Source organism: Anguilla anguilla, chromosome 16 (genome assembly GCF_013347855.1).
Source record: "Anguilla anguilla isolate fAngAng1 chromosome 16, fAngAng1.pri, whole genome shotgun sequence".
NCBI classification, from domain to species: Eukaryota; Metazoa; Chordata; class Actinopteri; order Anguilliformes; family Anguillidae; genus Anguilla; species Anguilla anguilla.
This window is the reverse complement of record NC_049216.1, coordinates 5,168,563-5,195,597: the sequence shown is the minus strand read 5'-3', so window position 1 is coordinate 5,195,597 and position 27,035 is coordinate 5,168,563. Positions and strand designations below refer to the sequence as shown.

At 43.3% G+C, this 27,035-nt stretch overlaps 4 protein-coding genes across 5 annotated transcripts in view; all 4 read right to left on the bottom strand.

Moving 5' to 3' along the window:
- Window positions 1-164: 164 nt before the first annotated feature.
- ptpmt1 (protein tyrosine phosphatase mitochondrial 1) lies at window positions 165-4,918 on the bottom strand. The gene is made up of 4 exons (XM_035395995.1): window positions 4,601-4,918; window positions 2,607-2,687; window positions 1,868-2,059; window positions 165-747 (listed from the first exon to the last, which is right to left on the bottom strand). Exons 1-4 carry the CDS (start codon window positions 4,745-4,747, stop codon window positions 616-618), a joined length of 552 nt encoding a protein of 183 aa, XP_035251886.1. The 5' UTR covers window positions 4,748-4,918; the 3' UTR covers window positions 165-615.
- A 279-nt stretch (window positions 4,919-5,197) lies between these two features.
- slc7a6 (solute carrier family 7 member 6) lies at window positions 5,198-14,624 on the bottom strand. Of its 2 annotated transcripts, XM_035395231.1 has the most exons (10): window positions 14,348-14,624; window positions 12,663-13,180; window positions 12,161-12,286; window positions 11,555-11,699; window positions 11,240-11,363; window positions 10,389-10,492; window positions 9,353-9,449; window positions 8,813-8,962; window positions 7,915-8,098; window positions 5,198-6,367 (listed from the first exon to the last, which is right to left on the bottom strand). In XM_035395231.1, the coding sequence occupies exons 2-10, from the start codon at window positions 13,135-13,137 to the stop codon at window positions 6,300-6,302; spliced, it is 1,473 nt and encodes a 490-aa protein (XP_035251122.1). In that variant the 5' UTR covers window positions 13,138-13,180; window positions 14,348-14,624; the 3' UTR covers window positions 5,198-6,299. The 2 variants fall into 2 exon arrangements, with proteins under 2 accessions (XP_035251122.1, XP_035251123.1); XM_035395232.1 differs by lacking the exon at window positions 14,348-14,624 and having other exon boundaries at window positions 12,663-13,791.
- Window positions 14,625-18,628: 4,004 nt separating this feature from the next.
- tmem208 (transmembrane protein 208) lies at window positions 18,629-22,177 on the bottom strand. Its single transcript, XM_035396617.1, has 6 exons — window positions 21,981-22,177; window positions 21,268-21,363; window positions 21,091-21,147; window positions 20,820-20,956; window positions 20,595-20,679; window positions 18,629-19,500 (listed from the first exon to the last, which is right to left on the bottom strand). Exons 1-6 carry the CDS (start codon window positions 21,984-21,986, stop codon window positions 19,363-19,365), a joined length of 519 nt encoding a protein of 172 aa, XP_035252508.1. The 5' UTR covers window positions 21,987-22,177; the 3' UTR covers window positions 18,629-19,362.
- Window positions 22,178-23,262: 1,085 nt separating this feature from the next.
- Window positions 23,263-27,035, bottom strand: part of LOC118215674 (anoctamin-5-like) — a 21,793-nt gene continuing 18,020 nt past the window's right edge. Inside the window, exons 17-21 of the mRNA XM_035396616.1 lie at window positions 26,424-26,554; window positions 25,724-25,929; window positions 25,372-25,574; window positions 24,402-24,507; window positions 23,263-24,026 (exon numbers count right to left, since the gene is read on the bottom strand). Of these exons, the coding sequence (XP_035252507.1) occupies window positions 23,796-24,026; window positions 24,402-24,507; window positions 25,372-25,574; window positions 25,724-25,929; window positions 26,424-26,554 (877 nt within the window). The 3' untranslated portion in view covers window positions 23,263-23,795. The remainder of the gene's footprint in view (window positions 24,027-24,401; window positions 24,508-25,371; window positions 25,575-25,723; window positions 25,930-26,423; window positions 26,555-27,035) is intronic.

Here is a 27,035-nt window from a genome sequence, read left to right as displayed (position 1 = left end):
AATTCTACAAATGCTTAAAGCTCACTCACTCAAAGCGAGTATTTTTTGGTTTGTTTTAACCATACCCAACAACATGCTAGAATAATGTAATTGAGAAATACAAATAAGTAACGAGTTATGGCAATATTTACCATGCTAGTAAGGGTGGTGGGTGGATTTTTTTTACGCAAACGGAAAGCTACCAATGTGAAGCAGCGGCCTTCAGTGGTCTTCCTCATTGTTGGCTCACTCTGAAGAACACACACACACCATTTTCTTTTTGAATATACACGTGAGGGTGATACAGCTGAACACTATGTACAGGCAGCCGACAGGCCATCCTTCTCTGCATCATCTTGCCCGCATCACTTCCTGTGGATTTATGCGTTTTTTTACCATTTCCATATTCAGGAAACATATATTACATCGTAAAAGAAAAACTCTCGTTCAAATTTGTACGAAAATTTGCATTGAAAAGTGTGCCATATTATATTTGCAACAAGGCTTAGGTTTAAATGTATTTCGTGATAAATGTGTGGCTGTGATTGGTGCATCCTCCTCTGTTAAAGAAGAGTAAGTGGGCTCGAACTGGGGATGCCATGTGTTTATTGTGCTACAGGGTGGGCATCGCTGGCCCTATGTGGGCTGGCTGTTGCACACCTGTTGGTAATAACTGTGCAGCAGCTCCATCTGTGCCTTGCGGACCAGCACGTGCGGGCGTATGGACCTCAGCGTCTGGCACGCTTCCTCTGGACTCCAGCAGTGTAACTGTAACAGACACACATACGCGCACACGCATACACGCACACACGCACATATGCGCACACGCACACACACACGCACAAACGCACGCATACACGCGCACATACACACATGCATACACATACATACACAACCGCACACATACACACACGCACACATACACGCGCTCGCACACATACACACACATACGCACACACACACACACGCACGCACACACACAAACAAACAAACACACACGCACACACATACACACACATGCACGCGCACACACACATATCCTGATGAGATTTAAAGAGAAACTTTAGTATAAAAGCTAATACAACCACATGTATGTAAGGTGACGCACGTATGATTAATCCAACAGGTCCGGTCTTAAGATTCATATAATCTGCATTCTGCAGGAACTTGCCTTTGACAGTCAGTTTTTTTGTGACATGCCATTACGTCATCCTGTAGTTTGAGGCGTGTGTGTGTGTGTGTCTCCTCATTTCAAAAGAATCATTTCACCATTTAAGGTATGGAAAAACGGAACTGCTGCTTTAGAAGTTTGCATTCGTGCCCCATGTTAGCACTAACTGCTTTGTATTCCTCACCTGTCAAGCAGTAAGCTTTCTGCAGTCTATAAATACAGCCAGACTTTCCACTTCGTCTTAGCTGCATTTTGGGTTAACCTCTTAAGACCCAGCAATTCATTTTTGTAAGGGACATGGAACCGTATATTCTACAATGCTGAAACCTACACTACAAGGGACATTCAACAAAAATAAAATCTTTTCAACATGTTGCAACACGTTTCAGTCACTGAAGACACTTGTATTATGTCAAAAAATGCGCAAATGCGTAAACATCTTAAACGTGCCTGTTTTACTGTTACTAAACCTATCTGGTTTAGGCATTGTGGGGGAAAAAAATATTGACTTACTGATGTATTTTGACCTCACTGGTACCATTGACGTCTAATGCATCGGTTGGTTGAAATACCGATACTAGAGCCAACCGCGCTGGCGCTAGAGAACAACGTTTCTCACCAAGACCAGGAAGTGAGCTTCAGAAACGAAGGGTCGGCCTTCATAACCCAGCCTTGGGGCTGGGTTGGTTGGGGTGGGCGCGTGTTTTTGGGACCGACCTTGATGAGGTAGGCCGCGACCACCGTGGCGCTGCGGGAGCGGCCGGCTTTGCAGTGGACGTAGACGCTGGCGCCCCGCTCCTTCACCCCCAGGGCAAACTCCACCCCCCGGTGCAGGTCCTCCATGCGGGGCACTCCCGTCAGGTCCACCGTGCTGAGGCGCAGCTGCTCCACCCCCGCAGCCTTCCACTCCTGCACACACACACACACGCACGCACACACACACACCACACACACGCGCGCACACGCACGCACACCGCGCACACACACACACACACAGACATACACACACGCAGACATACACGCACACGTGAACACACAGACATACGCGCACGCACACACACACATCCACACACACATAGACATACACACACACGCACACACAAATAGACATACACACAGACATATGCAGACATACACACGCGCAGACACACACACACAAAACAACAACAGCAACAAAAAATTATCAAGCAGACTACAGAACACATTCTCATACCACAATAAACAGCACAGGTTTTCCCAAACACCATTTTTCAGGCCTGGAGCCACACGGTTTAGATCCCCTCGTATGAGCGCAGTCGCGCGCACCTGGCAACCCTCAGCAGATTTACACGGATCGCACAGAGGGGGAGAGCCCACAGAGGGCAGGGTGCGGAGACTGAAACCAGGACCCGAACAGTCCGTCCCCAAACCACAGAATATTAAACAAGGCCACTGCTGCTGCTGGAGTGTCGCTCACCTCAGCAGAGTTGCAGAAGTACTTGGTTTCATACTCCTCGTTCATAGTGATCACTCCTCTCACATTTTCTCTCTGCACCAACTGAGGGGGGGGGGGGGGGAAACACACTTATGTAACATTGCAGTCATTTGTGCTCTCGGGCCACTGGGTGGGTTAACTGGGTGCCAGCAAATATGAAGTTAAACGGGTACACTTGAGCTTGCACAGTGTTCCTTCAGCCCGGGTGTGTGGAACGCTATGATTGTTGCTGTTTTTCCCCAGCGGAGCAATTTAGACCCATTAAAAAAAAGGGCATTGTCACACCCACACCACTAACCCCATTCAAACTCACCGTGTGATTGATTTTCAGTGAAAAACAAACGTATGCACACTGCCCCCAGAGCCGTCCAGCTGGCTAAATAAAATGGGCACAACCAAGTGTATTTTATAGGTTAAGTTTAAGATAGGTTCTGCCATGTCTAGCATTGTCAGAATGAACAAGACTACCTCAGAACTTTCTAAGAGAGGCAGTGCAAAATATAGACGTGCTGTCTGGACACCAGAGGGTGCTGGTTTTAAAAAAAATCAACATTCAAATAGACTGGCATAAATGCAAGACTTAAACCTAGACCTCCAATTAGGTCTGTGGAAGCAAGTCGAAAGTGCTGTTAATAGTAACTGTAAATGTTACAAAATTCTACATGGCTAACTTATGAACACATTTTGAAACGCTTTCTCAATTTTAGTTATTTTCCCCAGCTTATTCTACCTTGCCATATAATTTTTACTTAACAACTGGGGTACAGTAAATTCTGGCAGAAATAGAATGAAAATATGATAAACTAGCATGTAGTGAACACATTACATCAAAGAAAACAGGGTTTTACAGTTCACTTTGAGGTCAATATAGTTGCCTCTGTCTCAGTTCAAGTTCTTAATGTAACGAAATTAGCTTTACCGTGTCTTGTTTGTGTTCATGCAAAGTGAACTGTACAAGACAGTTATATTTCTTACAATGTCAGTGATTAACCACACACACTGTATTAATATCACCTGAAAATGCAGCACTATTGCGTTAACAAATGTGAATTAATGAACATATACAATTACGGATGATATTTTTCAGGATTAATTCGGGAACCTGCAGACTTTCTTTGCAAGCACGAAATTGGTGCCTGCACAGAGGTCGTGCTAAATCCAGACGTAGGAGGTATTTGGGCATATTTGGCTTTCCATAGAGCTGCAACTAACAAACAATACCCATCTTCGGCTACCTACCACATAATGTAGTGACACTAGGTTTTGTGCTATATTTGTTATGTTAGGGGGTAAGACAAGTGGACAATATATGATGAATTGATTCACGGTGCCAAAGCAAGTGGGAGCTGGTTATTATTGGACGTCATTTAAATTGGGTATCGGGAAGATGTGGTGGATAGCACTAGCCAATCATGATGTAGCCAGTACAAACACATGTTGCGCGTGTGTAACCGGGTACACGAGTAGGTGCGGGCTGTTTTGTCCTGCAAGGAGGACTTGTAACCAACGGCAAGGGAATGTGAGAATCAGCGATCATTTGTGAACTTTTTTTCTCAATAAATGCCATTTTTGGCATTTGCATACAAAAAACATTCGTACGCAAATGACAACTGCTTAATCACTACCTGTAAGTGTAACGGTGTAACACACACGCACACACACACACACAGTCAGAGAATCACTGTGCCAGCTAACAAACCAGCTAGTCTAGTTAGCTAGAAAAAGTTTTAAGTCACTGAAGACACGCTAGCTAGTAGACTAGCTAAGTCAGTCGTTTGTTCACGAATAAAATAGCTATCGCCCTCAAACATTCGCAAATTGACTAACTTATACTTGATTGTTACAACTTAAAACATACAGTTAACGTTGGGTTATCCTGCTGAAATAACTTAACTCGCGTTAACTCAGACGGTATTGAAAGTAGCGTTAACCAACGTCTGCAAAATCAGAAATAACGTAAACTAGCGGCTCCTTACCTCCTCGGTCATTGATTTAAAAGGCAGTGCTCCTAGAATGACAGTCTGGTCCACACGGTCAAACCACCGTCTGGACGACACTTTCTCCATAACAACATTGTACGCCAAGGTAGGATAAAATAACAGCCGTGCAAGGGCTCCTGACATTTCGGTTCTTCAGTTGCCTCTACAAACGTTTAGCTAACAATTTAAAATATTTTGCAAATTCGTAATCATGTCCCGTCGTAGTTTTAAAATATTGTCGTTCTTAAGAGACTGACCATGTTTACGCCGAGTATGGATGCGGAGCTACTTCCTTTTGGGACATTTTTTAACTCGCATGGTCCCCCTTGCGTGTTGGAGGCGCATGTGCATTTGAAACACGTTAAAATTGATTTTGTTTGTTTGATGCACTTACTAGTGTAACTTTGCGAGGGTCCTATGGTCCTTATACAGACCCCTTAGTGTTAACGTCTAAACACTGTTTTCAACGTTAAATTTTCACACACATACCAACTACATACTCTGTACATCTGTAAATGCTGTTTACAGTTTAAGTTACTGAAACAATAATAATGGCATGTCTACTATTAAACAGCATACATTCTTTTACACAGATGTTTTATTTTTTATTTGTGCTCCCTATTCTAAGCATTGAACAGACATGGGTTTTCAGGGACTCCATCCAAGTACACGTTAAAAATTACTTTGTTTAAATAAAAAAATATTTTGCCAATATGAAAACATTTTGTGTATACACAAACACTAAACCAGGCTCATTTTATGATAATGGTATCAAATTATTTCGTTAAACAGATATCAGCAGCGTTGTATCTCCGTAATAATGTTTGTACAGGAAAAACAACCACCAAAATTTTGAACAGCAGACTTGAGATCTTAGCTCCTTGTCCAGCCTGGTTTCACAGAAGATGCTCATAATTCTCACGGTAAAATGTGTTCTGGCACAAGCCTTCGCAAGTCACAGGAAGCAGAGCACAGACAGCTGTTGGAGATGGTCAACTCCTGCATTTACTGGCCCTGTATCCTGAATCAGCAGGTTAACAAATAAACATAAATACTAGAAAATGGTTCTGGAAACACAGGTTTTGTGCCAATGTAAAGCCCTGAAGTATATGCAGGTAGTGAACCAAAAAGGAAACACCAATGTGAAGTCATTAAAAAGAGTGTTGAAATACCGCTGATTTTGATGAAGCTGGCTGTTCTTAGCTAGGCTGAAATTCACAGTTAGGCACTTATCTGTTTTGCCGTGCACTTCCAGGTAATGCACAGACATCATTGTCCTGGAATATGTGCTACTGCCCAGTGTTGTCTGTTGCTGACAATGCCCTTTCCTTGGAGCTCCATGATGACATCACTTTAGACACCATTGCTTTTGAACCATCAGTAAGTTCAGTTGTCTTGGTCAATGAACCTCTCACCAAACATTAACCACAACCAGGTAGCCAGGTCTCTTCAGAATTAATGAATGCTTAATTAATGGTGAGCCACACCTGTGTTGTAGCCTCTAATTTGCATATATTTTTGTCCATCCTTTTCCCAGGTGTGTTTTTGCATCCTACCTGTACTATACTTTGTATGTGAATAGCAGTTTTTAGAAGGCAGTGGAAGTCAGTAGGAAATACATGTGTAGTGTCTTGAAGAGACTGTGAAGCATAAAGACTCCTGGGTAACTCAGATGAAGACATTCCAGGGGGCAGGGCTAGTCACCAGTGTCCATTTCAGTCAACACGCAGAAAAAGGTGAACTGGGTGATCCGATTGACCCAACCTGTCCAGAGACAAAGGTCAAGGGTCATTGTCACAGCGGGTTTTCACTTCACTTTCAAACACATTTTCTTTAGACTGACAAGATGCTCAACTTCTGTTTTCCTTCTCACCTCTCTGCCCCTTAACAACAGGGGATAATGGCTTGCAACAGAAGTTTCTGGTTGCACTACCAAACACCAGTTCCACTACAGCAACAACAGCGTCCTTGGTCATGGTCCTTCATGAACACCAAACTTAATATCAAGCCTACAGAATCTGGGTTACGACTTACATAGTTTCAATCACGTGATAATATTTTGATTGGGGTTCAGTAAAGTTTTTTTTTTTTTTTTTAATTTATATCATTTGAAGCTCATGAGCCACAACTGACCTCCACCAACTCCATTTTTAAGGACAAATTCAGACACATTGCTGAAAGGCACAATTTCGAGAGAAAAACAGCCATTTGGCTCAGATCAGTGTGTCTCAGCATCAGTTTCTACCCATAATTCTTTTCTTTGCATTGTATGAACAAGATTACACGTTCCAGTTTCAGCCTGCAGTAAATAACGGCCAACAATGCCACCCTGAGAGAAATAACTATCAGCAACACTGCCCTGAGGTAAATCACTAGTAGCAATACTCATTACTTGCAAATATTACATTACATTACAGGCATTTAGCAGACACTCTTATCCAGAGCGACTTACACAACTTTTAAATAGCATTTTTACATTGTATCCATTTATACAGCTGGATATATACTGAAGCAATTTCGGTTAAGTACCTTGCTCAAGGGTACAACGGCAGTGTCCTACCCGGGAATCGAACCTGCGACCTTTCGGTTACAAGCCCAGTTCCTTACCCACTGTGCTACATTCCGCCTGATTGAAATACATTTCAATCAGATTTTAAATGCATAAACACTTATATATGACAATAAAAATGTCAGGTAAGAAACTAAGGGGTACACCTGTGAGAAGGTGTAGTTAAGCCCACAGTGCAGAAATTAATCGGAAATGCAGAAGGTGGTAAGGACAGAGCAGCCGGATCAATCACTCACTACCCCGCAGGCAGCCAGACACAGCCAGCACTTCCATAGGTTTTAATACCAGACTGTGGAACACATCACACACCGAAACCCAGTGTTTTAAAAGCACAAGTCCCTCAGCAGCCCCCACTCGATAAAGCTGCCATCAGTGAAGAAATAAACCACCCTGCCTCCCAGCTGCTTTCTAAGAAAGGGAGAGCGAATGAGGAGTGGCACACTTAGGTCAGAGTTAGACTGTGTTAAACCCATGCTGAGGTCATACTTAGGTCAGAGTTAGACTGTGTTTAAGTCATGCTGAGGTCACACTTAGGTCAGAGTTAGACTGTGTTAAACCCATGCTGAGGTCATACTTAGGTCAGAGTTAGACTGTGTTAAACCCATGCTGAGGTCACACTTAGGTCAGAGTTAGACTGTGTTAAACCCATGATGAGGTCACACTCAGGTCAGAGTTAGACTGTGTTAAACCCATGCTGAGGTTACACTTAGAGGTCAGACTTTAGTCACGTTGAGGTCCTTACACAGCAGCTTGCTGATAACTGGCGGTCGCTTGGATACTGGAAGGTGGATCCCCAGGAAGTAGACAGGGACCCCAGAGAGGGCAATGCTGATGCCTATGACGGAGCTGATGGTGTCACTGTAGAGGGGCACGGCCACCAGGAACACGGTGCAGAGACAGAACACAATGGGGAACAGCAGAGTCAGCTGCACATGAATGGGAGAGAAAGGGAAAACAAACATATTCTTATCATTTAACAACACAGAATAAATATTCAGTATTTTAAGCGGACATGACAGACATATTGAATTTACTATCCTATTCTTCACATTCTCATATCTAAAGTGTCTCCACAGGCTATAATCTCTAATTTATGATTTGATTAGATAAGCTCTGTATAAACAGAGCCTAGTGAAGTGGTTCTCTTTATCAAAGGGGACAGGTCAATAAAACACATGGTGTGGTACCCTTGACAAGCTGGAAGAAGTGTAAAAAACATTTTTCCCATGTAACCAATCAGAACAAAATCAGAGTAAAAAATGCCCAAACTCCACCCACCCTGCCTAGACTCCACCCTCCCTTCCCTGTCTCCTCCCACTCTGCTCTATGATGGATAATTCACCTTTCCTTGCAAAGTAAACTTAGGAGAACTTTTACACATCTAGGTCATCTAAACTCAGGTAAAGTGTACCATATTACACTGTTATGAATGATCTGTACAGACAGTGAAAGTTGAGGAAATTAAACACTTCGGGCCAGTTTTTCAGACACAGATTAAGCCAAGTCCTAGACTAAATTCAGTTTAGAAAGGAAATTCCCCATACAAAACTCAATTTAGTCCAGTGACTAAGCTTAATCTGTGTCCGTGAAACCGGCCCTTCGAGTTATAAGAGATTACCAAGTGTAAAATTTGGTCTCACTTTGAGAGGCCTGGGACGATCCGGTTCCTTCCACCGTAAGTAGATCTGTCCCGCGATAGACAGCCCAACGAAACACCAGTAGCTGAAACTGTAGTAGTTTATCAGCTGGAAAACATCCTCCACAGTCAGGTAGACTAATGTCATGGCACACTGTAAAGACAACAGAATAAGTACAGTAAGGTTGACTGATGCCATGGCAACAAAAAAACAGTCTGTCAAAAGGGGTACTGCTCAAGTCTTTTCAGACACCCCAAAATCACCACTGGTGCTGGGCAAGAGGTCAATCACAAAAGGATAAATATCCCATAAAGAGTTAAATGCTTTTAAGTACTAAATATTGGCTGTATGACAAATACAAAATTTCATCCAGGTAGGCCTTTGTCAAGCAGAGTGCAAATATTAACTGATGATACCATTGCATGGTGTACCTATAGCATTACATCATCCAGTATTAACCAGACTATGGATCCATCAGATCGATACAGATAAACAACATTTAACATTCTTTAACATTAGGGTAATTAGTTAGGTGAATTATACGTTGAAGAGGAGAGCAGGAATTGGAGTGAATCGCTCCACGTGAATCATGGATAGGGCGTCTGGCAGTTGTCCTTCACGGGAACCCACAAAGAACAACCTACCAATCAGACCAAGAGAAAAACGGAAATACCAGGTCAGTTAAATCAGCCAATCAGAGATGGGGGAGAGGAAGTACGAGTTGAACTTGCCTATCAGAGATCAGGGACAGAAGGCATCCCAATAAAAACTCGCCAATTAGAGACAGGGGAGAGAGGAAATACCAATTAAGCCTGCCAATCGCAGAAGGGGAGAGAAAAAGTACCAGAAATGGGGGCCAGAGCATTCTAGCAAATTCTACCATTAGCCTCACAAGCCTCATTCTGACCAGAGCCATGTTTTCATTCTATCAGTAAAATGTGATCTTTCAAAACACCATCAGGACAAAAGCAAAACTGACCAGATCTGGATCCCCTTATTATAACTTATCCAGGAGCAGTGCCAATTAACACCTTTCATCATAACTATTCTGGGTTTCCTTCTCAGTGTATTTTTTGTTTTTTCATTCTCTTCTTGCAACTAATATACTTTCAGCACTGGTACACTTATTTTTCTCTGATTTATCGCTAAATGTCTGATCACTCAGTCTGTTTTCTTTTGGACCCTATGTCCTACACTCATCCACCAACGCAATCTGGTAAAAACAGAAGATGGGAGCACAGGAGATATTGGATGTGGACTCGGATGACTCATACTAGGGGGCAGGGATATCGGGATAGAGATCACAGCAGACATAATAATATAATTAATATATTTTGTACCCTTCTTTATTTTTTATTTAAATTATAATGATTAAATAATAGTATCAGAGATGTCAGTGGCCCATCCAAGGGGGAGTGGGCCAGGAAAAAAAAAAAAGACGCCATCACTTAAAGAGACCATCACACAACGTAGAGAACGCGGGCAGAGTATACAATTATTTTATGTGTATCCCAGGAGTTGAAGGCATGGTTGTTGACGGGCTTCACACGGTTGCTAGGAGACAGGAGACGAAACTCACCTAGAGGCAGCGATAACAGACGCGTTGAGGCCCCCGTAGCAGGAGAGAGCCACGGCGATGGGGATGGTCCAGCTCATCACGCCAAGGGTGTGGTCTGCAAACGTCTGGACCGACAGACAAAAACACGCCACGACCAGCTCACACACAAGCTGTCAGCGTGGACTGGGGAAGTGTTGGCGGCCACTGTGAGACCATGGAATTACTGTACTGCCATAAATTACGGAAATACTCCAGTTCAAAAAAAATAATTTTGACAATTAATGTAATATTTTGCAACCATTACTTTTTTTGGCACAATAACTGTAATATGTAATAAATATAATATCAACATAAAACAAAAATGATCAGCATTTGCGTTAAACAAATAATGAGCAAAATTTATACAAAACTATATTTCCTGAAACATCTTCAATTAGTTCGCTAACTAGTGGAACAGAAATTTTTGAAATAAAAAGAAATTCACGTGGAGCAATCAGCAGCACAGACTTTACAAAAAATTAATTGTGGGATGAAGCTTTCGACATGCCCCAGAACTCAACCTCCCACTCACCCATAGGGCCACAATCGCAATCTGATGACCTCTCCAGATGTTTACAAGTCAAACTCCGCCTATGCCCCCAACCCACCGCTAGCGAGTCTTCTGAAAAGCTAACGTAGACCTGTGCAGATTCGTATTACTGAATGCCAACGTGCGAAACGTGCTATATGAAAGAGCCCGTGTATGTAGAATCAAGTCTGCATATTACCTAAAATTACCTAAAAAGGCAGTTTCTTTCGCAAGCAGAAAAAAACCCTAGAGAGTTGAGCCAGTTTATGAGGTTCCACGGCTGACCTTCTCACCCCTGACTCACCACTGCGACGGCATCGCTGGCGAGGATGGAGCTCATGTCCAGCACTGTGTAATAGGCCACGTTGGTCAGGATGTAGATGACAGTCACGATTGGCATGGAGATTGCGATGGACAGCGGAAGGTTCCTGTAGGAACAGAGCATTTGGCTTAAACAATAAAAAAAATCTGAAATAAAATCAGGTCACAGAGATTTAATGTTGTACCTGTGACACAAAACCACATTTTCGGAAACAAATGAGAATAAGAATGTTTCATATTGGAAAAGTAGCCCTCCTCCCTGTTTGGGAAAGTTGCTGACCGAGGGAAACACAGCTACCTCTCAGGGTTTTCGATTTCTTCGGTCACAAAGTTGAGGGTGTCCCAGCCAGAGTAGGAGAAGAGAGCGGAATAAAGAGCCAGAGCGATGTTGCCAGGGTTACGTGTGGAGCCCTGGAATGAATCCTCAAAATTTGCTGTGTACCCTGAGCACAAACACACATGAGAATACATTCCCTGTGTACGTGAGAAGGAAATGCCTGAGCACCTGTCAGTCATCGGTTAACTTCGTTTTGCACAGCTGAAAATGAGGGCACGTAACACAAAAACAGCTGTTTCTGTAAAATGGTCAAACATATACGCATGTAAATACCATCAACTCGTTGTCTGCACTCTTTTCTCATATTCATGTTTTGATCCTCAAATCCTAATTCCGTAGGTTTACAGCAAAAATAACTAGTTTCACTCGACCGTTGCCATACTTTCGGAGGACACTGGGTGGTCTCCATAGTCCATACCACAGGGAACAAAATACTAAACCAGAAATAATATAAAGTTTATTAGACCAGGAAGCTACCAAAGGAGTAAAGACGGGGTAAGAGGAGTAGGAGACATGTTTATGAGTAAAACCTGGGCTGTGGGTTGGATATGAAAGTTGTACGCTCACCTTGACCCAGCTTCACTATGCCTGTGATGATGATCATGATCAGGGCAAGGACCTTGGCGTAGGTAAAGACGTCCTGGACTCGGGTGCCCCACTTCACATAAGCTGAATTAATGAACGTAAGAAGACCTGCAGCAACAAGAACTAGGAATTAGCACAGACACACACACTCACATACACACACATGCATGCGCCCACACGCGGACACACAAACACACACATACATATATACATAAACACACACGCACACGAACACACACACACAGGCTACATACACACACACACACACACACACACACACAAACTGCAGAGAGGACTTTAGAAATAGTCTGACATATGATGCAGAAACTTTATTCCTCTTAATTGGGTAATTTTACAAAGTGCAAAGTGTAGCATTATGACGGTAAATTCTGTAAAACTGTAAAACGTTATAACCCTACCAAGGCCCCGAGGAAGGGCTCCGTTTTGCGGATTTAACAGCAAACCAGGGTAGGAGTTTACTCACAGATGCAGGCAGCAGCGATTAGGCGGCACGCGGAGTAGGGCGGCTCGCAAGTAGGAAAGAGGGGCTGCACCAAGTAGTTAGCGAAGGTGATGGCGATGACCGCCTGGCTGGTGGGCTCGATGATCAACAGAGACGTCCACAGCCGGATGAAGGCGACGAAGCCGCCAAACGACTCCAGGATGTAAGCGTAGCTGGCGCCGGATTTCGTAATGGTGGTGCCCAGCTCGGCGTAACACAGGGCTCCGATCACGGAGAAGAAGCCCCCGATGGCCCATATGACCAGCGACAGCCCATAGGAGGCGCTGTGTATCAGCACGCCCTTGGGGGAGACAAAGATGCCGGACCCGATCATGTTCCCCACGATCAGACTGACGCCGTTCAGCAGGGAGATTTCCTTCTTCAGCTTCATGCACTGCTCCTGCTGTGGAGACCGGTCAGTGCAAACGGCCTTTCCCTCTACATTACCCTCCGTCATTCTCACAGACTTTATTCCCGCTCCAGGATAAGATTGAGTAGGCCTATGCAAAGCGAGAGAAGACTGATTTAAGAAAAAGAATGATTAAAAAAGAAACTAAACACAGATGTACAAGTTTCATCTGAAATATCTTTCATTGGATACAAAAACAATTTGGGGCAATTGAAAACATTCACAAAATAGGCTACAGTACGTGAACTGTATTTGTAGGCTATTTTACCATGATGGTTAAGACGGCAACTGCAAGGTTACCTCGACTCCCCTGTTCACAATCTGTAATTAAGCGCTCTTTTCGAATTAAAACTAACACCAGTGTTCTATTTGCTATTTGTTCCCCTTGTCCCTCGAATGCTGTATCTTTTCTAAATCGCATTTAATAAAGAGAATTGTAGGCTACACGAAAATGTCACGTTTTGATTAATGCATATTATCACTTATCCGTTCAAAGTAATAGGCAGTCATATTTTTGTTTGAAACGTCAAAACTTTCAAAGCTAAAAGCGATTTAGAGGTCTTATGTAAAATCAAATTGAATAAATTGAACTGATTTATTTTCTAGATTTTATTTTTAATTGTTCAGAATGAAAAGAAAAGCATCGAGTGAAAACAAGGCTAGTGTCAAAGTTTTTATTCCGTTTGGATCAGCCGTTTGAAAAAAGTTAATCTACTAGAATGCTACTGTTATGCCAAAATTCTACATTGAAAATGGTTCAAATTGCATATGTCAGTGGATTTAAAAGATCCCTTTTAAATCCACGGTAAATTAGTGATAGCTACGTGCCTAAATTTGCTTTTCAAAATGTTTAAAAAATAAGTGGAAATTATTTTATTTTTTCGTGTTAGGCCTATTAGTGTCTTAGGAACGCAAGACAAGTTTCTAAAGTTACAGAAAAAAACGGTTGTGATTCGTGGAACGTAGTTTAACATCTGCACGTCCATGCATTAAAAGACTTTCGGATCTTAAGTAGGCTACAATTAGGCAGAATGCGTGCTCTGTAGGCCTATCCTTAAAAAAAAACAGCAAACCTTCCAAAACAACACCTGACATATTAGCTCACATTTCTTAGCATATCAACAAGATGTATACCCAGACTTCACCACAATTTCCAGAGATTGGAGTTTAGTAGATGGACATGCCTGCTATTTCCCCCTTTCAAATCATTGTGGTGCCCAATTTATTAAATGCCACTAAATTAATTTTTATGCCTTACCGTTGCGTTGTTTCTGATCCTGAACTCAATACCAAAGGAGGATGTGCAACTAATGCGGCATTGTGGCTTGTTATCACATTCGTTTGCTGGACTTGATGGACACTTAGTAGCCCAGAAAATCCCGCCCAGTTCTACCAGAGTTCTCAGAGACTACTAGGCTACCTACTGCACCGGTAGCAGATTTTCAAAACACATCTCGTTATAGATGGACAAAAATAATGTGTACCCTTTACCAGGGCCTCAAGGGCGGGGAAAGGGAGCCGGCAAAACGTCAGTAAAAAACAATTTGTCCAAGCCTGTCCCGATAACAGCGCTAGATATTCTGAAATGATACATTATCATACCTACCTACCAACCAACCAACCAACCAATAAATAAATAAATCGTCTTCAGCTTGCAACTGAAAATTGGTTTCTACAGGCGTTTTACACTCAGGGGTAATTTCAAACTTTCAAATTATAAAGAAATGGCTGGCTCTTAATTTCATGCATTTATTTGATAAATATGTTTGATTCTAAGCAATAGTCTTGTCCACAAACCTTCCACATCGTTTAATTACTAATGCAAAATGGAAGCAGGTCTATTCAGTCCGTTCTACTGTGTATGTCACACCACTGTAACCCATAGTTCCATTGCAACTCTGTTTCAGTCTAATTGTTCAGCCTATATTCTGCTACACTGGTTTCACCCGAGACTGCAATTTTGAAACAATGATGTTATAAATGGGCACGTGAACGAAAAAGTTAAAACGATACATTCAAGTCTCATGACAAAAAATAAGTCAAAACAGTGGCCAAAACAGAGTCTTCAGAGCAGTTGTTCACTCATTCTAATTTACTGTAATCCCAAGTGATTTACAATGCAATTCTACTGGCTTTCAGTTCATGCAGAAATCGTTTGTAGACAACCCTTTTAATGGCAATGCCATTTCTGACTCAGAGTTAAATGCCCTTTTGAAAAAGGCACTTCCAAAGCATTGTGACGGTTACCAGGGTGCGAAAACTAAGTATGCAATTAGACCAGGGCTGTGAGGAGGCCTACAGCATTTTTAAGATGGAGAGGAGCATCACAGTGATCCTGTCTTCCCGCTATGGAATGTAACACGACTCCCACAGGTTAAGCTGCACGGATTTCACACGCACGCATGCACAGAGCCTGCGTCTATTGGCTCAGACACCAGCAAGTCTGCCACCCCCTTTGGAACCATTTTGAAGTCATTGCACAACTGCACGAGCTTTTTGCCAACGGAACATTTTCAGTATAATCAATCTTCAAAGCAGAATATGCTATCCAACTCCAAAAATGGAAAATATGGCGAGCCCCCATTTACACATAGCCAGTTCTGCTGAGTAAGGCCACACACAGGATGCTGCCGTTAGCACGCTGTTGCTGGTGATGTCATGACCACGTGAACTTCTGCAACCAATGGACAATCTAATAAATTCACGTCAGTTCATGAAGATTGCAGCAGGGCGGGTATGTGCCGTAGAGTAAACAGGCAGTGAAGGGACATGGGGGTGATCACCACCTCCCACCGCCCATCTCATTTGAATTAATTTAATTCCACGAAAACTAACAGAGATGAAAATGTTCTTGGGGATACACAAGGTGGGTGTGGGTTCCTCTGCTGAAAAAAACAGTTGATATGATGACCAGAGACTGAAAGACATCTCTTAACTGGCAGCCCCAGGTCTTATCGGTCCTACTTGGACAGACGACTTCCACATGATGATGAACAAGACGCTGGACGCAGCAGAAGCACTTCTGCCGGAACAGTGTCTCACTCCTGCTACACGGAGACCTTGTGTTCTGCTCCTCGTATCAGCCAGCTTGATGGCTGTTTCCTTCAACCACAGAAATATGCAGCTGAAAGATTGTCACTCACATTGGCAGGCCATTAACCCTTTAAGGTGTAAGATTACAATTACGTGATCAGAACATTCTTAACGGAACATTCTAATGCTGATGTCACAGTCACTACTGGTAATTGAAAGCAACGGAGTTCCAGAACACTGACTTACTTGGAATTTTGAAAAAAATATACCAAACAGCCTAATTCTAGGGTTAATACTCGTGTTCCTTCAATAGAATATGAGATGTCAGTACAGAAGTACATTATGTTGATTGTTGTCGATCGTTAACAGCTGGCAGAAATGCTGGTAGGCTACTATTTGTAAACTTCTGGGTTCGCAGCCCATGCCTGATCTGCCCAGACAAAACAGAGCTAAAAACAGACCTAATACCCGTTCCAATCGCAGTATACCTTCAGGCCCCATTGGGTTCAGGTCAACCTGCACACCTCTAACACAGTGCCCTTCATTCCACCCCAAAACTAATAGGACATAGGCTGTGTTCCAAACTATACTTGTGTTCTCTCTAGGGTGTAATAGACCGAACAGCACTGCTCTAGAAGGAACACAAGTATGCAGTTTGGAACAGCCGTAGAAAGCAGAAGTGCACTTTTCCAGAAAAGCACTGTCACCTAGTGGCAAATACAGCAAACACCACACCATTGAAGCTGCCATTGATAGTCGAGAGCAGGCGTTGAGACTGCCTCTGCCCCATGTATGATTTTTAAACGTAAACTTTGTTGTGGTATTAACACTGACAAACCTATCACGGTTAAATTTCACCATATTCCTGACGCATTCTGTGAAGAGTCCCTCCTTCAATTGGGTTTATTGAATGAGCTTAATCCCTAAATTGTCAAGTTCTCCTCATTAAAATTTCTTACTATGAACTGTGTACAGCCTGATTTAGCTCAAGGGTAACACTTTACAATAAGGTCAATTTATAATTAGTTCACTATATTAACGAATACAAAAACATTTTTCAATCCCAATATGAAATGGCATTAACTAATATAGTTGTTAACTACTAACTATTAATTCATGTTAACTACTATATTAGTTAATGCCACTTCATATTGGGATTGAAAAAAGTTTTTGTATTCGTTAATATAGTGAACTAATTATAAATTTATCCAATGTTTTGCATAACTATGCATAACTCATGTAACTAATATATTTGTTAATGTATTTGTCAACTACTAACTAAATTTCCTGCTTAATTGAATGTATTTGTACATCATTAATTCATGTTAACAACTACAATAGTTAATGCCAATTCATGTGACCTTATTGTAAAGTTTCACCAGCCCAAGTAACCAATAGCCACGCATCATTTTGTCTTACTGTCTGTATACATGCCAACGGGACCTTATTCAGTTTTTCTGTCAGAATTTTCCTATCATATCTCGCTGTTGTGATTGTTGTTGACTTCAGCATACGTGTGGACAAGGACAACAGTTCCTTAGCAACTGCCTTTTCATCTACCATTGACTCTGTTGGTTTAATACAGAATGTTTCTGGGCCTACTCGCTGCCTCAGTCATACTTTAGACCTACTGCTGTGCTGTGGCATTCATGTAGTCAACCTCACCATTCTTCCCCATAATTATTTGCTAACAGGTCATTTCCTTATTGTTTGAAATTCAGGCAACCACCCGGTGTATACTAGAACCTAGACATTATAGCCAGTCGCTAATGCCTTCTACCGCTCCTAGAGGAAATAAGCTCCTTGAAGACAATACTGAGGGATCTACCATTGGAACAACTGGCTAACCACGAAAATTGTACTCTTGATGAAATTGCCCCTTAAAATAAATAGACAGAAAAATCTTGTTTCTTGGTACAATGACTGCACCCTTCAAGTAGTCAACAAGAAAACAAGTATAAGTGGCACTCGTCCAAATTTGTTATTTCACCTTGCATGGAAAGTCTCCTTTAGAACAAGCTGTCCCTCACATCAGCTACATCGCTAAGTATTTCTCCAATCTGACAGAACAGAACAAGCATAGCCCAATATTTCTGTAATACTGTAGACAAAGTAATAACCCCCCACCGTGTATGTACATAGGTTCCAAAAAATGTGGATGTTATCTAACACTGTGCCAAGAAAAACAGAGAGACAAGTGACCAGTGTCACATGGCTAAATGATAGCATTTTACACAAATAGAATTTCATGGCAGCCATCTTACGGGTGGTGTTACCATGGTTACACTACAGCAACTAAAATTCTCTCAAACCCAGGTCACATCTCATTGATAAATATTCCCCCTGTAGTTTTAGTAAGCATTTAGTAAGTACATGTGCCTGAAATAGGTTTATAAATAAGTTATTTTGCACCGTACCACACTGTGGCCACAACACAGGGGTTACAGAGAATGTAATGCCCCTCCCCCCACCCCCAAGTCAAAACAGACTAAATAAAAGAGAAACATCCACAGAAGGAGCAGGTTTATTGGTGAAATGTGCATTAAGGCACATTTTTACATTGCCTGTTACGTGGATGTATTTGTTGTATTAAACGTGTGCCGTTGCTTTCTGAATGACGCCGATATATATTGAAGCTCGCTGCCCTTTTTAAAGAAAAAAAGGCTACAGACTATCATGTGCCACTCAGAAAGTCTCATCATGCAACATTTACATAAATCTGGGTAAATCTTATCTTAATCTTATTTTACTTCAATACTTGGGTATGAACAGGTCCAATAAATCATGGCTATGATCATTTGTTTTCATATAAATCTGTGCAAGGTCATGACACATTAAAAACAAGAATTCTTCCTCAAAGCATACACGTTTACCAGGTAGCAAGGAAAACAAGGCAGTGGAATTGAGTGAAAACAGAACTAGTGCTCATACTTGTGAACACAGGCAAACAGTTGAATGAAAAACCGTTACACGCAGTGCTGACAAACACAGCACTCGGTTTTACCGCGAGACCGGCAGACTGGATTGTCAAACGGATACTTCTCTGAACTGAATATGTGTCTCTCCTTGTTTCTTGTCCTTCCAAAAATATCCTTTTTTTTTTTTAAATCACAGAGTATATAACTGGACAGATTGTGAGAAACCACAACTCCTGTTTTTAAGCCGGTGCGATTCCGTAGCTCTCGATCCACCCAGTGGAGACGTGAGAACGTTCCGGGCGCGCTGATGCCTAAAAGCGGGTCAGAATCTCTTCATCTGTCTTCGCTCCTGTCGTCTCTGTTTCTTCTCATTCAGCTCCTCTGGGGCCGACGGGGCCTCAGCTGCAAACCAGGGGCCCAAGAAGTTGAGCCAAAGCAGGTACAGTGCCCGTGCTGGAGCCTATCATGAGTGAGTTAACAGAAAACATAAAGCATAAAAAAAAGATAATCACAGCAGAGACTGGACGCAATTGCATCAGGAATAGAGGTCAGTGGTAAATGTTTGAAAATGTTGTCAAAATACACCAATTTTCTGAATCTAAACTAGTTTCATCGTAATTGTACACTTACACTACACAAGCCTTATTCTGCAAATAGGCCGCTCTAATTTTGTAGCTACAACCTCAGAAGTAACCAAAAAAAAAAAAACACTCAATTTCTTTTCCATGGTAGCTTTCGAAACTATGAATCTCATTTTCCAAGCTCAGTTATCTGAGAGCCGTTTGATTTCGTTTTATGTATGTTAAACACTTGGCTTTCCCCACAGGTAATGCTCACCTTTTTCACAACAGTGGTTAGGAGCCTGAACTGACATAATTATTTTACATAATTATTACATTACGTACACTACATGGCCAAAGGTATGTAGATACTTGACATTCAACACCTCATCCAAAATTATGGCCATTAATATTGAGTTGGTCCACCCTTTGATGCTATAATAACCTCCACTCTTCTGGGAAGGCTTTATAGTAGATGTTGAAGCGCTGTTGCAGGGTTTTGCTCGCATTCAGCCAGAAGAGCATTAGTGAGGTCAGGAACTGATTGGGCAATTAGACCTGGCTTGCAGTTGGCTTTCCAACTGACCTCAAAGGTGTTGGATGGGGTTGAGGTCTGGGCTCTGGGCTCTGTGCGGGCTAGTCAAGTTCTTCTACACCGTTATCGATAAAACCATTTCAATATGGACTTTGCTGTGTGCCCGGGGGCATTGTCATGCTGAAACAGAATAGTCAAGAATGTGATTCTATGATGTGGCATTAAAACATGCCTTCCCTCGAACTAAGAGGCCAAGCTGAAATCATGAAAAACAGGCCCAGACCAAGGGGTGTCCAGACACTTTTGGTCATATAGTGCAATTACGAGAATTACATATGCTACTTGCTACAGGTTTCATAGCCCAATCAGGTGACTTGTCAGTCCATACAAAGCTGAATTGCAGTACTGAGAGTACCCATGCAGTACTAAAGGTAAGCAAGGAGTTAGGAAAAGTCTCACCAGCAGCCACAGGTACCAGAAATAAGACGATATTGTGCTGAGGACCTGAACAATGGCAGTGAGCAAGATTACGTCTTTCAAGTGCCTGAAGTAAGAGAGAACAATGGTTATGAACACAGAGAAAATTTGGTTCGCTCCAGCACAAACCAACATTGCTTTTGAACCAATCATATTCTCCTTGAAGCAAGTTTTTCCAGTTCCCATTTTACTGGACTCAACACTCACTCTGCCATGCCTTGCTCCATGTTCAGGTCAATTCCCCCGTCCAGCAGGCTGCCATCCTCCGCAAACACGGGCTTAGCCATCGCAGACATGGAGCGGTAACTGCCCAAATACACTGCCAGCGCAAACAGCAGCAACAGCTGCAGGAATATACAACATACACCCGACATCTGAATAACCAATAATTATTTTTTGTTGTTGTTAAAAACCAACTGAAACGAGTCAAGACAAAGACTCTTGTCATGAGCCCATGTAAAACTGCATTGAGCCTTACCCATGTCCCGACTGTGGATGAACTGTAGAAGAGGACGTTTACAGCAGTGAATATGGCCTTCAAAAAAGAGAGGGCATGTTAGCATCTACAATTATGAATAGAGCTCTCAGCATAAAAGCAGTGTATGTTGTAGCACAGTCGTGAGGTGGACCACGTCTACATTGGCGATGTGCTTACGTTTGCTCCCAGGATGACTCGAGTGTAGAACTTCAGCGTTGCAGTGTTCTCTTCGTATATCTGTTTCTTGCCTTTGGTGCCAACCTTACCTTTGGGCTGAGAAATATTCAACGAGTAACTGTAATTCGTGTATAGTCTGACCGGAGAGCAACCCTCCTACACTACACCTACCTCAAAAACCATACACTCAGGAAACAGGTGGATTCCCTAGTTAGTTAGCTAGGCAACGTTAAAGACGATTAAAACAATGTCAGCTTTAGACTTAGTTAATATCTGTATTACAGTGACATTAAGCCAACAACGTACATATGGTAAAGTTAACAAACAACCAACACCTAGTTAGATATCTTGCTAACAGTAGTGATTACTTAACAGGCTAGCTAGTACAAAATACCCAGTGTTTGATAGCAAGAGGAAGTAACAGTAATTAAAGGGTAACGTAGAAAGTACTTACTGCTAGCCAGAAATGTAGCCTAATGGCATGCATGAGCGAATATTATTTCAATATTATCCGTTAACCGACATATGTCGGTAGATGTGTACAGCTGAAACTAAAGAGCTGAAACGTTTTAAAGGCGGAAATCTGGACATAGGTACTTTCCAGCTAATATAGCCTGTTAGCTAGCAATAATGGCCATGATGAACACATTAGCATCCATGCTAGCTTGATTGCAACTCAATCTGTGACAGCTTCAATTTTTAGAACACCTTACCGCCATATTTTCTTACACCGTTTCGACCCGTAAAATTGTGGCCTCCGGTCTCAAGCCAGGTTTCCTTCTTAACATCTACTTCACTGTACTCTTGTAATTGTAAAGTTACCAATCAAGCCATTCAACGTGCAGCGTTGCTCCAACTAGACAGTACGTGGAGCTGCTGTGAAGCTGACGAACTAGCAGTTGAGGGATCAACTTCCGGTGTCGGGCACGGCTCAAGATGTTAAAATAAAAGCGCTCAGCTTCTCATCGAATACGTTAGATATGCAAATAAGAGTTTAAATATTAGCCTATATTTATGAATGCATGAGTGAACAGTGTGTGGGCCCTGTGATGGACTGTCCAGTGTGTATTCCTGCCTCTCACCCAGTGCATGCTGGGATAGGCTCCAACCCTGTTTAAATAAAGCTTACAGTGTTTCTGAGATTTGAGTACTCCAGCCCTCCTTACTTTGGGTAGTACCTGTGAAGTAATTCTGGTTGACATTGGTTTCAAAGACACTTGATGCCATTGTAATTTATGTAGATTTGGCCTTGAGCTACTGCTGCTACTTTTTAATTGTTTAATTTGTGCCAAATCCACAAACTATATAGTAATTTAAAGGCACACTATTCAGTCCTGTGTTTACAATCAAAGAAGTCTCCTCCTCTATCCTCAACCCTGGCCACTCACCTCCATTGATGGCAACAAACAACCTTGAGTGCAGCAAGCATAGCTAGTTGGATGGCTGAACGTTACTTTCAAGTCCAACAGGAAACTCTGTGTCGCTTTTAATCCCCTTGGTAAACATGAGCTGTCGTTGTTGAGGAAAAGCTATTCTGAGGCTGACTCTGGTTTTTCAATGAGCCCTGTCAGCTAGTCATTTTGCTTCTTTACGTCCACCCTTGCAGTAGCTAGCAAACTACAAGCGCTCCACTGAAACCTGATCTCACCTATAGCCTCTGTAGCCACACCCACTCCTACCCATAGAAAAGTGTGTCACACCCAGAAACATCCCAAACACATTTTAGAAGAAATACAGGCAGAGGAAGACAGATTTGCCAAATGTGCGTAAATACAGAGATTGCCAGTGCATCATAGATGACTGAGCATGTTTATTTAGAATAGTTTCAAGGTAAAAATCCTGCATAGTATGCCTTTAAATTGCTCTTAGAATTCAAATGCAGGAAAATCCAAAAAAAAAACAAAAAAAAAAATCAAAAAAGCTACAGGAATGGTGCTACTCTATCAGCAATGATCTCACTGGTAGTTTTGGTGGATCTATATTTTATTTGTTTGACTTAATGGCATGTCTAATTTGTAGTGGGACGATGTAAACTGCAGTCATACACAAGAAATCAACAACATGTAATAACATTTAATAAACATAATGGTGGCAGACAAACTTCTGTCTGTGACACTTTCAAGTTTAAAAAAAAAAAAATTCTACCTGCCTTCTTTGGCACAGTGCAGCTTATTGAATAATAAACTGCCTAAGCAACAGTGCGAGCTATGCGGATATGGCCTAAGATTATACTAGCCCATCCCATGTCTCATTAAGTTCTGCATTGCTTTGATACAAAAACGCCAACTGTATCTGTGGAGTGCAATTTAATTCGCAAATGTCACTGCAAAGACCCCTTCCTTCCCTGTCTGGAGGTGAAGGTTATAGGCAGGGAGGCAGATTCTGCGACACAGAACGAGGTGGGGGGGTGGGAGAGGGTTGAAAACTGAAGCCTCCCTAAGAAGCAAACTGCACCCTGGCGCATCCCGGATGCAGTCTGGCACCCTCATCTCGGACGCGAGAGCGCCGGGCCCGGGGGGAGCCTGTCGTCACAGGCGCTCGGAATAAATGTTGTGCGTTTCCACGGTAACGGTTTCCGGGGCGTCAGGCTCCGCTCTGCATTGGCCGTTGTGAGTCAGCTGGACCTTGAGCTTCTCCACCTCGTAGTGGTGCAGGTACTCCTGGATCAGGTAGCGTTCCCTCTTGATCCGGGCCTTCACGTCAGAGGGCACGTCTGGAATCATCCAGGCCACGAAGAACTTCACCACAAACACCACGTGCTGGGGAAGAGAAGACGAGTGCAGGGGCTATTCCTTTTTTTTTCTTTTTTTTTTTGCATTTCTCATACTAAAGACCTTCCTCGTGCACGACTGGACTCTAAACACAAATAATCACCAACTACGAACAGGAACTGCTGCAGTTGATCACCTAGTCACTGGGATTGTGCTGCTACAACATTGTTTTATTGATTTAACTTTCACCCACCAGCAGGATATTTTGTTACCTCGTTTTGGCACCTCAGCGCATATGGAGTTTTACCTGAATACCCTCATCCAGCACACCTATCAAGGAACTATGCCTGGACACCGGTCAGGCCTTTTCTGTTTCCCGGTTTGGAAGGGAACGGTCCTGGGTCTCGGTGCAGGGTACTGTACCTCCATGATGATAATGAAGGCCAGCTTTGCTGCCAGAATGTGCCAGAACCGCGTGGTGTGGGAGTACTGCCACTCGTGGTCCGGGGGATAACGGTAGTCCCGGTACCTAGGACAACAAGCGCTGTCATGATAGATCATCACAATAACTCAGGCTTCAAAGCACACGCAGTTTGACGCTCACTGGAATGGAATAATAAATTCCATGGAATAATAATGGTATAATAAAAAAATTAGGGACATCCAGACAGGGTAGATGAGGTAGGCACTGTCCATCCATCCATCATCTAACCCCCTTATTCCTGGTCAGTTGCGGGGGGCGTGGAGCTTATCCCAGCATGCATTGAGCGAGAGGACAGGAAAGCACCCAGTACAGGTTGCCAATCCATCACAGGGCACACGCACCATTTACTCACATACACCTACGGGCAATTTAGAGTCTCCACTTAGGCTGATCTTTCTTTGAACTGTGGGAGGAAACCAGAGTACGCAGAGGAAACCCACTGAAACACGGGAAGAACATAACCCCATACAGAGAGGCCCTGGGGACAGGATTCAAACTGGGGACTTTCTTGCTGTGCCACCCACTGCACCACCGGCACTGTCTAAAAATGTCAAATGACTGTGCAGGATCGTCACTTAATCTTTATTTTCAGCCATTTTAAGTCGTATAAATACCAGGAGCACGTAGTGAGGTATGCGGTTTGAGATGCGCAAAGTAGGACACGCCCCTAAAGGCACTCAGGAAGTTCTGAGCCTTTTCATCAGCTTTCCCTCTGGATTTCATTCCACCAGAGCCCATCAGCATCAGCAAGCGCTGCGCGCTAAAATGAGCGAGATCAGGTGACAGCGCGAAGGCCGTCGTGCCCTGCGCCCGCCTCGCCTACCCTGACAGCTCGTCCCCGCACCCCGAGAACAGCCAATCGAGCGCGCCCTACTCCAGTCATGCTCCCGCCGGCGCATAGGCTCTGACCTGCAGGTCGTCATGGTGGAGCTGTTGAACCAGGCGGGACTCTCTCCTTCCTCGGGCTGGTTTCGCACGGGGAAGTGCGAGATGTTGTACACGGACAGGCTGTTGTTGATGTAGCCCTCCATCGAGGGCTCGGAGCTGGGGTGATAGGCGTAGAAGTAGACCAGGCGGGGGATCATGTCGGAGGTGAAGGCCACGATGAACGCCTGAGGGGTTGGGACGGTCAAGACAGACCCGGCTCAACCGAAGTTCGTGCACTCAAGGCAGGCGGCAGCACACAGAGGCACGAGCGTGCACACAAAGGCACAAAAACATCCTCAGACATTAACGACGACAGAGGAGATGGTGCACTCACGTTGGTGACGACAGAGAAAATGGCCACTCCGTTGAGGATCTCCTGCCAGGCTCCGATGCTGTGGGCCTTGGCTGCCACGGGCCGGCGGAACTGGGTGGTGAACTTCCAGGCATCGACCCGGACCTCCAGGATGTTATTGCAGAGTGCCAGCAAGGGGGCCAGCGGAAAGGACGCCACAAACAGCGTGATGAAGCCAAACTGGATCACTGAGGAAGAGAGAGAGACACAGCTGGGGATCACTCAGGAAGAGAGAGAGACACAGCTGAGGATCACTGAGGAAGAGAGAGAGACACAGCTGAGGATCACTGAGGAAGAGAGAGAGACACAGCTGAGGATCACTGGGGGAGACTACACAGTACACAGTGAACATGCTGTAAATGCTTTTCATGTAAATCGTGTGTAGGTGCAAGAGGTGTCTGCATTACGTGCACACTGCAGACTGATGTTTACAACACATGCAGTGTTCACATTACGTACACATGGCAGACTGAATTTAATAGCATTGCAGTGTCTGCACTACGTACACACTGCACGCTGGTGTTCACACACATGCAGTGTTTGCACTGCGTACACACTGCACACTGGTGTTCACACAAATGCAGTGTTTGTACTGCGTACACACTGCACGCTGGTGTTCACACACATGCAGTGTCTGCACTGCGTACACACTGCACACTGGGGTGTTTGCAGGTTCTCTCACCCATCTCCAGGTACTCTGAGAAGAGGCCCAGCTGGCCGAATTCTCGCAGGTCATGGTCCTGCTCCCAGCGGCTGTACAGACTCTCTGGGTGACTGAGTGTCTTCCATTTGCCCCACCAGTTCCTCAGCCACCTAATCACAGGACAGCAGAGCTCTCTCAAACCCGCAGCACCAAAGCTGTCTCAAACATGCAACATTATAACCATCTTTAACATGCAACACAATGTCAGAATCTCAAACAAACATCACCTGAGCACTTCTGAACTGTTAACAAATGTTTCGTAGCATCTTGAATAGATAAAACCAAGGCCATCTCAAAAAGACGAACCAGTTCAGCCTTTCAAATAGATAATAACAGCAGAACAAACTTACGCAGATAGAGACAAGTGCTCAACATTCCAGAGAGATATCACTAGAGCAAATATTTTTCAGCATCTTCAATAGATAAAACCAGAGCAATCTCACAAAGATACATAGCACCAATTCCGAATTTCAAACAGACAGTAACAGAAAAAATCTAAAAGCAGTTTCTCAGTGCTCCGTGTAGATGTGTCTGCATGCTCTACTGTTCACCTAAACTCAGGCAAGAGCGGGACACAGCTGGGTCATCTTT